A 10,881-nucleotide genomic window follows, 5' to 3' on the forward strand; every position below is an offset into this window, starting at 1 on the left:
ACCAGCATGGCATGTGCGTAGGCTACAGTTGGTAGAACAGGAATACTATTCAGCCGGCTATACCTTCTTGGAAACCTACCTTCGGCTATAAATACCCCAAATGGTATGATCATCTTATCATCATATACTATCTCGTATTACATATTATACCTGATAACTGCTCTAGCAATCTCTTAATATACATTTATATTCAAGAGCAATCTAGTCTGATTCTCACGCCGGAGGGTGGTCACAAGGAGGAACCCCCCCCCCCCCTTCTCAGTGACGAGCTCACGGTGTCTGTTTTGCAGGTTATCAGAAAAACCATCTTTGCCGGGTCTAACCCCTCGTGGGAAACATCTATCTAACCCCCAGGTTATCCGTAATCTGCCCGGGTTCGATTAGTGTTTCTTCAGTATGTCATAGCTATTGAAACGTCTAATCATACAAAATAATAACAAACTTAAAATAGATTCAAGATGATTTTCTTTTAAAATAAATAGGTAAATAAGGGGGAGCGTTGCACCCTCGGCAAATGGGTTTCTTCTCGTTTAATGAATACAAAAAATTTCAGATTTCTTAAAACATCCAAACTTCATAGTCTCATAGGTTGTTCATTTAGTCATGCACATTCCATGCAGTTTTTCAAACGAAATATGCTTTTTTAAGATAATTATATTTGTTTCCTTTTAAAATCAAACTAGTGCTTGGATTAGTTGGTAAGATGCTTTGTTATAAATCATGTTCCCGACTTTCGATTGCTTAGTGTTGCAACTGCATTTATTTAGCTAATTTGGCAACTTTATTCCCCCATATTTAATAGTTTTGTTAAATCATTTAACAATTTTGTTACAGCAGGATGCAAAGTTGCAGTTCTAATTTAAAACCAAAAATAAGAATTAATAATATGTTGAAGAATATAGACATATACAACAATAATATTATTTTTCTCTCTCACATTTTATGCTGAGTAATAATTCTGTAACATTTTAGTAAGCTAATTGAAAAAAAAAACATAATATTGATATTTAAGCTCAATGAAAAAAAAAATTAAGTTTTATAGAGAATGATTAATAATGTACATCCTATGCAAAGTTATGTCATAGCTATTGAAACGTCTAAGCACACAAAACAATATCAATCTTAAAATAAAGATTCAAAACGATTTTCTTTTAAAAATACATAGGTAAATAACTGGGTGAGGGGCACCCTCATCAAATGGGTTTATTCTCGTTTAATGAGTATAAAAAGTTAAGTCTAGCTTTCTTAAAATAACCAAACTTCATAGTCTCATAGGTAGTTCTTTTCGTCATGCACATTCCATGCAATTCTTCAAATGAATTATGTCGTTTTAAGATAATTGCATTCGTTTCCTTTAAAAATTGGTGCTAAGATTAGTTAGTAACAAGTTTTGCTATTAAATCGTGTTCCCGGGTTCGATTCCTTAATGTTGCCTCTGTTTTTTATGAAATAGTTTTCCAGGATATATTGCATTTCTTTAGCATTTAGTGAGCTAAAGAAAGATTAATTTAAAAAAAAAGAGTGGAATATTGATAATTATGCTCAATGGAAAATAATTAAGTTTTATTGGGAATGATTAATGACGCACATCCTATGCAAAGTTATATCATAGTTTTTTTAGAACAACTTTTATTGAACTAAAACTAGCAAAAGCTAGAAACAAAAACAAAACATTGCATTACAAGAAGAAGATTTTAAAATAGAGATTCAAAATGCTTTTTTTAAATTAATAGGTAAATAAGGGTGAGGGGCAGCCTCGGCAAATGGGTATCTTCTCATTTAACGAGTATAAAAATTTAAAGTCCGAACTTCTTAAAACATCCAAACTTCATAAGTCTCATAGGTAGTTCTTTTAGTCATGCCAATTCCATGTAGTTTTTCAAACAAATTATGTTGTTTTAAGATAATTACATTTTTTCCTTATAAAATCAAATTGATGCTTGGATTGGTTGGTAAGTTGCTTTGTTAATTTGATGTTCCTGGGTTTGATTGCTAAGTGTTGCATATGTTTTTTTATAAAATAATTTTCTAGAATATATTGGATTTCTATAACTCATTTTACAACTTTAATCCCATAGATTTAATAGTTTTGTTAAATCATTTTACAATCTCAAATTATTTACGTTCTCAATAATGCATAGCCTAGATAAAAGTCACAGTTCTAATTTAAAACTAAAAATTAATAATTAATAATATGTCTGAAGAGAATATATACATATACAACAATAATATTATATTTCTACCTCACCTTTTGTGTTAAGTAATAATAATTTTGTAAAATTTTAGTGAGCTAATGAAGAAATAATAACAATAAAATAAAAAGTGAGAGACCAGAATATTGATATATTTATACTTAATGAAAAAAGATTAAGTTTTATGGTTATGATTAATAATACACATCCTATGCAAAGCTATGTCATAACTATTGAAACGTCTAATCACACAAAACAATATCAATTTCAAAATAAATATTCAAATGATTTTCTTTTAAAAATAAATAGGTTAATAAGGGGAGAGGGGGGCCCTCGTTTCGCGGGTACGGTCTATAACAAACAAAGCATTCTTATAACATTCACGTAACTTGTTGAAATCCTTTTAACTTTTTGAACTTTCACATCATAACATATGCCAATGTAAGTGAAAATTACAAAGCAGCGAACTTTATACATCCTCAAACTTCATTGACCACAATACATATATGCATAAGGTCACATGGTCATGTACTAGCACTACCTAGGCTGTGACCAATTACCAACTTATATAGATTCACATGACCATGCACAGTGCACTACATAGTCATAATTTATACCAAACATTCAAATATCAAGCTTTTTAAATCTTATAAATACTTAACCTAAAGTATTTTCTCATATTGTTCCTGGTATTCTCCTATTAGAATAACTTAAATATATATTTTTCTTTTCTAGGTCTTACAATTTGCAACTCAAACTTTGCAGCTAATTTTTTTCTCTCTCTTATTTACATGTATCGTGAATTAATTTCTATAAGTCTTCAACTAATTAAACCATAGCACACATGTCTTGGATTTATTCATGTGCACAACTGAGCATCAATCAAAAGATGACATCAAAACTACATATTTGTCCTGATTTTAATCCAATATCCAAAACTACTTGTCGCCACGAGCAAATACGAAGTACAAAATTTTTCAAATCACCTGCTGCTCAAAACACACTCAAAATTACCTCGTTTACAAACCAAGCCAGCTCAACACAACTCAACTCGGGTCATTTATAAACCAAGCTCGATCCATTTCATTCACAAACCAATCTAAACCCGACCTAATCCCCGTTCGGCTCAACATGGTTCATGAAAAAAACCCTAAACTATACATCCATGATCCATCCATTAGTCCATGTGAAAGAAAGACCAACCCAAACCCTCAATAGCCCAAGCCCAAAACCCAAAAATAGAATGATGAGTTCACCATTATTTTCTTTGTTTCACCACCCAAACCCAAAGTAACCAAAAGTACTTCTCCCCCTTTTGTCTAGTCTACTGCTACACACACACACACACACACACACACACACTTCTTTCTTTCTTTCTTTCTTTCTTCTGCTGCTACATCTACATACACTATTATTATATGTATTCATTTGTGTGTACCTATACACCCCAGATTTGATCCTCTCTCTCTCTTTTAATTCCTCTTTTTAACTCTTTCTCTAATTCCCCCAATTTCTTGATGCACCTTCTTTTATTCAACAAATTCACAACTATTCGATCTCAATTCCACCATCGTAACATCAATTACAGTTTCAGGGTTTTATCAATCTCATCAATGGCGGCAAAACCCAACAAGGAAGAAGGCACTGCCAAGCGATTCTGGGATAAGTTCAGTCAAGATTCGATTTTGACACTTTACACGCCCTTTATTGTATCTTTGGCTTCTGGGAATCTTAAAGCTCATACCTTTCGACATTTTATCGCTCAAGATGTTCATTTTCTTAAGTCTTTTGCTCAAGCGTAAGTGGGTTTTTTCGTTCTTGGAGTTTTTGCGAAAAAAAATATTTTTTAATTATTTTTTTTGATTGATTTTTTTGGGGGGTTTTAGGTATGAGTTGGCAGAGGATTGTGCAGATGATGATGATGCGAAAGATTCGATTGTTGAGTTGAGAAAGAGGGTTCTTCAAGAGCTTAAAGTTTTTGATTCTTTTGTTCAAGTAAGGCCTTATTGTTGTCTTTGTTTATATAAGTATTATATGTTTCTGTGACTAGAATGCAAATACGTTTTAGTATGGTTATTACAAACATTCCTTTTTAGTTGCTTATGTTTTCTTTTGGGCTTGGCTAAAGTTAAACAAACACCAGTGAGACACTATCCAAATACTAATGGCATGTGTTTATATCACTAGGAAAACAATGCAAATAGATTGTGTTGTATAAACACCACTCCCGAAAGTTTGCATTAGTGTGCGGGCTGTATAATGTTAAATCAAGTCTGCACACCAGTGTCTGTTATGTCATAGGGGTCGTATCATAGCGTGAAAAGTGATCATACGGGCAGTATGATTATGTCAGTGGTCACGTCAGTCATTTTTGTGTGGGTCAAAACATTATGATTTGCTCAAAACAGCCCATATGTCTATTCTTCGCCTGTCATACAACCTTGTGTGAACATTTTCTGTTGTCATGCGGCCTGCATTGACCATACAGCTCGCATGACATGTTAGTGGTGTCTGGATAGTGTGAAAGCAGTGATTGTATAGGGCACAACCTAGATTCTTAATGTGACCATCGTGAAATCATGAACTTACATGTTTTATATGAAAAACCGTTTAGTTGCTTATATATTCTTTTATTTTTTCAATTCCCTAATTCATTTTGGTTCATGAGAAGAAGCTTTGAGACAGCAGAACAATATCATATGTCACACTTATTATATATGATAAAACACGGGCTGGACTTTAGTTTTTGTAAGCCCCATGATTGTTATTGAACGAATGCATTAGACATACGGGCCGTGTGATGTCAAATCAAGTCTACATGCCAAAGCCCTGTTACATCACGGGTCGTATGGTAGGGTGGAAATTGGGCTTACTGGCTGCTGCATGACTTTGTTAGTGATAATATTTTTCAGACAATCAAAACATCTATGATTTGCCCCTCATACGGCCCATATGTCCATTTTTTGTCATGCATACGACCCATATGACACGTTAGTGGTGTATGGATAGTGTGTCAGAGGCGTTTGTATAGATGCAGCCTAGATTTTATTCTGGCCATCATGAAATAATGGAAAAACAAGTTTTATATGAAAAAACCCTTCTAGTTTTTTTATATTTTTCCAATTCTTTTTTGTTTATGTGAACATAATATGATCAAGTTTTTTATAATAAAGGACTTATGTTGAAGCAACATGTGATTTAGGAATGGAATCTTGACTTGTCAAAAGAAACAACGCCAAATCCTGCGACTTTAAAGTACACAAATTTCTTGTTAGCAACCGCCTCTGGGAAAGTTGAAGGAGTCAAAGGTCCCGGTGAACTTGCAACTCCTTTTGAAAAAACTAAGGTTGCAGCTTATACACTTTGTGCAATGGCTCCTTCTATGAGACTCTATGTTTTTCTTGGTAATGAGCTTAAATCACTTGTGGAAGTTTATGGTGACGAACACCCGTACAAGAAATGGATCGACAAGTATTCCTCTGAAACTTATCAGGTTTGAAACTACCTTTTTAGTTGACTGTTTGGATCAAAGTATTAGCCCGATTGATAGCAAACACACTAAATTTTATATATGTATAAACAACATGTCATGTAATTAAAGGTGACGTGGGCGCTGTGTAATGAAAATTGGTAATATTTTTGTACATGTGAAACAGGTCGGGACGGGCTGATCAGATTCTGTTAGTCCAGGGTTTATTATTTATTTATAAATAGTTATTGTGTCGAATATGTTTACACCAATTGTATTATTTAAATTGTAATATGGTTCTATTTAGTAAAATGGTTTAGGAGGTTCAGGCATTAAAAATGCACTTTGGACAACTTTCTACTTGTTTGACTCATTATATTTAAAACATAGCCTGAATCGAATGATGCACTTGGTTTCAAAAGGCGAGCAACACACAAAAGTGACGGGTCTAAAACCGAAGCGCAAAGCGCACCGCTTTTCATACGCGAGGCTCATGATTTTAAATAATTTTATAATATATCTCATAGGCTTTTAGCATCCCTTACCAAACATTAGCTATAAATATGATTTACATAGGATTTAGTATATAAATAATCTACATGTACAACCTAAAAAACATGTGGTACAACATCCCGAAACATAACAATGACCGGTGTCCAAAGGGCGTGCACCTCAGGGCGCTTTTTTTCCTAAAAGTTATGCCTCATCTGCGCTTTTTGGACTTTGGTTGCCTTGTGTAGGCAAAAGCGACAAGGCATCACCTTGTGTCGCTTCGTGCTTTGGTGCTATTGAAGCGCACTTTTTAATAATCAGGGTGTTGAGTATGATTACAACAATCGTATTATTTCAATAATAATAGAGTTTATATAGTAAAATGGTTTAAGCACTAAGAATATAGGCTGGGCAACTTTTCATCTGTTTGGCCCGTTTCTTTTTAGCTACCTTTCTAAACCCGTTTGACTCGTTAGTGGGTCAAAATTGGCATCATTATGTATTTTTTTCACTTTTCGTTTGTTTTATAAAAATTATAGGAAGTCATGCTCGAGATAGAAGACTTGCTTGACAAGTTGAGTGTTTCTTTAACGGGTGAAGAACTTGATACTATGCAAAAACTGTATCATCAAGCGTTAAAACTTGAGATGGAATTCTTTTTAGCCCAGCCAGTTGACCAGTTGACTGTTCTTCCATTATTAAATTATCAAATTCCTGATGGACACAGTATTATGCTATTTTCTGATTTTGACTTGACATGCACGGTGGTGGATTCCTCAGCCATTTTGGCTGAGATTGCAATACTTACCGCAACAAAGTCAGATCAAAGTCAACCTGAAACTCAAAATGAAAGTCAAATTGTTAGGATGACCTCAGCTGACTTGAGAAACACATGGGAGATGCTCTCTCGAGAGTACACAGAAGAGTATGAACAGTGCATGGAAAGTATGTTGACCAATGAGAAAGGTACAATTTTAAGAAAAGAAAAAACTTCCCCAAAATTTGTATCATCTCAAACAGGTCAAATGGGGTCTAACAGGTTGAAAGTCATCCAATATCTATTTTCTATGCGTACAACATGTTTATTCAAAGATTTAGATTATTGGGAGAATTTCATATAATCCCTATAAACTTACACAAATATCATATATATCCAAACCGGATTTAAAATATCGTATTATCATATATACCCACTAGAAACTAACTAAAATATCATATATACCCGTTTCATTTTGAACAACCGAGAATATTGCCATTCTCCTATTAACTTTTAATTTTCATATTTATTCATCAAAAATATTTTTCTCAACGTATCAGATTTATTTTGCAAACAAATTATTTTTCTTAGTGTACTATAATTATTTTTAGAACATGCATTGTAACCAAACAAATACATATAACAAACGGCTATAATATGTTAGCATTATTGATTCTGAAAGAATTTAAAGGAGCACAAAAATGTTTTTGCAACAATAAGGGTATAATGATCATATTTATATACCCCTAAATATTTTAGAAGCTTTGGGGTATATATGAAAGTCACCCTAGATTATTATTATTATTATTATTATTATTATTATTATTATTATTATTATTATTATTATTATTATTATTAGTGTTATAACATTTTTTTGCAACTATAAGTAACACGATAAGCGTTTTCAAAGTTGTACAAAAATGTTTATCTGTTTTTTACCCAAACCCGTTTCAAAATTAAGTGTTTTTGTATGATGGCTTTTGCAGCTGAGGACTTTGATTATTCGGGACTGAAGACGGCACTTCAACAACTATCGGGATTTGAGAAGAGGGCAAACATGAGAGTGATTGAATCGAACGTGCTCAAGGGTTTGAATCTTGAAGAGATTAAACGTGCTGGTGAACGTCTTATTCTTCATGACGGTTGCATGCGTTTCTTTCATACCATCACCAGCAACCAAAATTTAAAGGTGAATGTCCACGTGCTGTCCTATTGCTGGTGTGCTGATCTTATTAGGTCAACTTTCTCATCAGGTATCAGATTATCTTCATTGTCACTTCTAATTTATCTTGCCATTGGTGTTATTTCTCGTTATTTGATATTTAAAATGAGTTATTGACTTTTCAAACCATTATATAACTTCATGGTTAAATATCCCAACATTTATTTTTACTATTTAAAAATTCGGCTGTTAACTATAGTTAAGGGTGTAAACGAGCAGAGCCTGAGCTCGGCTAGTTTAACTTACGAGAGCTTGGGCTTAAGCTCAACTCGTTTCGAGCTATATTTCTATTGTTCATGCTCAGCTCAGGCTTGTTTATTATTTGTTGATTAGTTTATATACATTTTTAGTTAATTTTTGTATATCTTTATAATTAAAATTTTTATATATAACATAGTGTATATATATATATATATATATTTCATTAAGCTATTTCTTAAATAGTATTTATATATGTATTGTTTAGTTATTTTGATTGTAATTTTATGATAATAGTTATGATATACTAATAGGCTAACGAGCTAGCTCGAGTTCAATAAGTGAAGCTTGGGTGAGCTTGTTTTTAAACAGGCTCATTTTTAGGCTCGACATCGTTTAGGCTTGGCGCAGTTTGTGCTTTCAGCGAGCCGATCTCGAGTAGCTCACGAGCTGCCAGCCTCATCCTCACCTCTAACCATAGCCCAAAGGGATACGCTTAGCATTTCCTTATTTGTTGAGTTCAAAACAAAGTTGAACCCAAAAGTGTATGCTGGCCAACTTAAAGTTATGCGGTCTGTTTGTCCTGTTACACAACCTGACCAGCCCACTCAGATAATTTGTAGCATACTCAACAACCATTAATGACTCTTTTGTGGTTTGTTTTATAAAATAAACAGGGGGCATACCGACAATCAACATACACGCAAACGAGTTTGAATATGAGAACTCTCTTTCTACGGGTGAAATCATCAAAAAGGTTGAGTCCCCGATTGACAAGCTTCAAGCTTTTACCGACATTTTGAAAAACAGCGACAAAACCCATCTGACGATTTACATCGGGGACTCGGTTGGTGACTTGCTTTGCCTTCTTGAAGCTGATATAGGCATAGTTATTGGGTCAAGTTCAAGTCTTAGAAGAATCGCAGCCCATTTTGGCGTCCAATTTGTTCCACTGTTTCCTGCTTTAGTCAAGAAACAAAAGGAACATGTTGAAGGAAGTGGTTTCAGTTGGAATGGGTTATCGGGTGTTTTATATACCGTTTCTAGCTGGGCTGAAGTACATTCTTTCATCATCGGCTCTTGAAATGAAACCGTGTTTGTTATGTGTAGTTATAATAGCATAGAGCGAAGATACAACTTCTGATGGCTGATTTTATTATGGGCCATTTTATTTCACGAATTTTGTGTATTTTGGTCTCGTGACAGGGTTTTCTGCTCATTTGCGAGTATCGTCAAGTGGGTATGAATCTTTTTGTGATCTTCTTGACTTTTTGTTTTTTGTGTTGATATTGACTCGGTGTGAGTTGGTCGTTGCAGGCAGAGAGTTTCTGTTGTGGAGATGAGTAGTTTCATAAGGTGGGAGGATCTATTGTCATAATTCAGAGTTTTGAGTTTGTTTGATAATATTCAGATTTTGATTCAATTTTTTGGCTGGTAAATATTATTATTATGAAACCTCTGGGAAACCTTTAGTTCCACCAGATACTGTTTCTGTTTGTCTATTGATATGGTAATACTGGAAAACTTCTCATTCTCTCATTGTATTATTTTAATATCTGGTTTCTTATAACAAATAAATTTGTATGTTTGGTTAACTGGTAACTGGTTATTACCAATAACCGGTGGTCATAGTTAACTTTAACCATCATAACTGATTAGGTTATTAACCGAACTGCTTAGAACAAACAGGATCTCAAAAAGAAAAAAGAAAAAAATTTTAGGTAACTCAACATATACTTTTTTACTTTATTTTTAAAATTTTAAACTTAACAAAACATAATCTTCTGACAGTTATTTAACTAAATTACTAAAATTCTAAGTAAATTCTATTTATTGGTTTGAGCATTTGAGGTTTTTGTTTGTCTTCGATTAGTGTATATTGGGTAGCGTGTGTCCCTTGATTGTAAACAACTTTTTCATCGATAATGGGGACGCTTCTTCAATTATCACTTGTATTATCGGGGAGTTCACCTTCGAGACTTTTGTACACGTTCCATTGTGTCCAATCAGGCTTTTAAGTAAATGCACATTTCCATTGACGTTGGAGCGAGTGTCGTTCTCCGGGTTGATGAAGTCCTTCCCCTAAAAGAAAATGTGGATTTCTAAACTATCGTGGAAACTTGGATGCTTGGAAAATCATGGGCCATAGCAGCCAAAAAGGATAAAGCGTTCCTTTTTTCATTACCCCTTTGTCGTTGGACGAAGTTAACAACTTGGTATTATGTGTGTTTGAGAGCTAGAAAAATGGTGTTATCAAACGTTAACACGCAATACCTATTTATACTAACAATCCAGCCATATGGGTTAAAGGGGTCAAAACCCGATTTTAAACGGCCTCAAACAGCTATATGATCCTTTCCCAACGGCTATAAGCGGATAGTTCAAATTCTAAGGGTAATAACCGGTTACAAACATGTGGTCATTTTCGGTTACTAACCTGTTTCTATTGTACCGGGTAGTAACTGATTTTGGTTTCGGGTTCATCGGGTTAACCAGTTACTAATTGCACCTCTAGGCTCACTTCTCAAGTAGGTATGAACATGAAACTGTT

The 10,881-nt window shown here is 33.9% G+C and overlaps 1 protein-coding gene across 3 annotated transcripts; it reads left to right on the forward strand.

Annotated features, from left to right (window-relative positions):
- The first annotated feature begins 3,658 nt into the window (after positions 1 to 3,658).
- Positions 3,659 to 9,860, forward strand: LOC143564959 (bifunctional TH2 protein, mitochondrial-like). Of its 3 annotated transcripts, none has more exons than XR_013140973.1 (7): positions 3,659 to 3,990; positions 4,079 to 4,187; positions 5,395 to 5,685; positions 6,693 to 7,119; positions 7,897 to 8,163; positions 9,008 to 9,570; positions 9,648 to 9,860. XR_013140973.1 is itself a non-coding variant. In XM_077052089.1 (6 exons), exons 1-6 carry the CDS (start codon positions 3,710 to 3,712, stop codon positions 9,412 to 9,414), a joined length of 1,782 nt encoding a protein of 593 aa, XP_076908204.1. In that variant the 5' UTR covers positions 3,659 to 3,709; the 3' UTR covers positions 9,415 to 9,601. The 3 variants fall into 3 exon arrangements, 1 of the variants encoding a protein (XP_076908204.1); XR_013140974.1 differs by having other exon boundaries at positions 9,008 to 9,566; XM_077052089.1 differs by lacking the exon at positions 9,648 to 9,860 and having other exon boundaries at positions 9,008 to 9,601.
- Positions 9,861 to 10,881: the final 1,021 nt, after the last annotated feature.

Source organism: Bidens hawaiensis, unplaced genomic scaffold (genome assembly GCF_021521415.1).
Source record: "Bidens hawaiensis isolate Kalapana, Puna unplaced genomic scaffold, B.hawaiensis_p1.1 tig00022183_1, whole genome shotgun sequence".
In the NCBI taxonomy this organism is placed as follows: Eukaryota; Viridiplantae; Streptophyta; class Magnoliopsida; order Asterales; family Asteraceae; genus Bidens; species Bidens hawaiensis.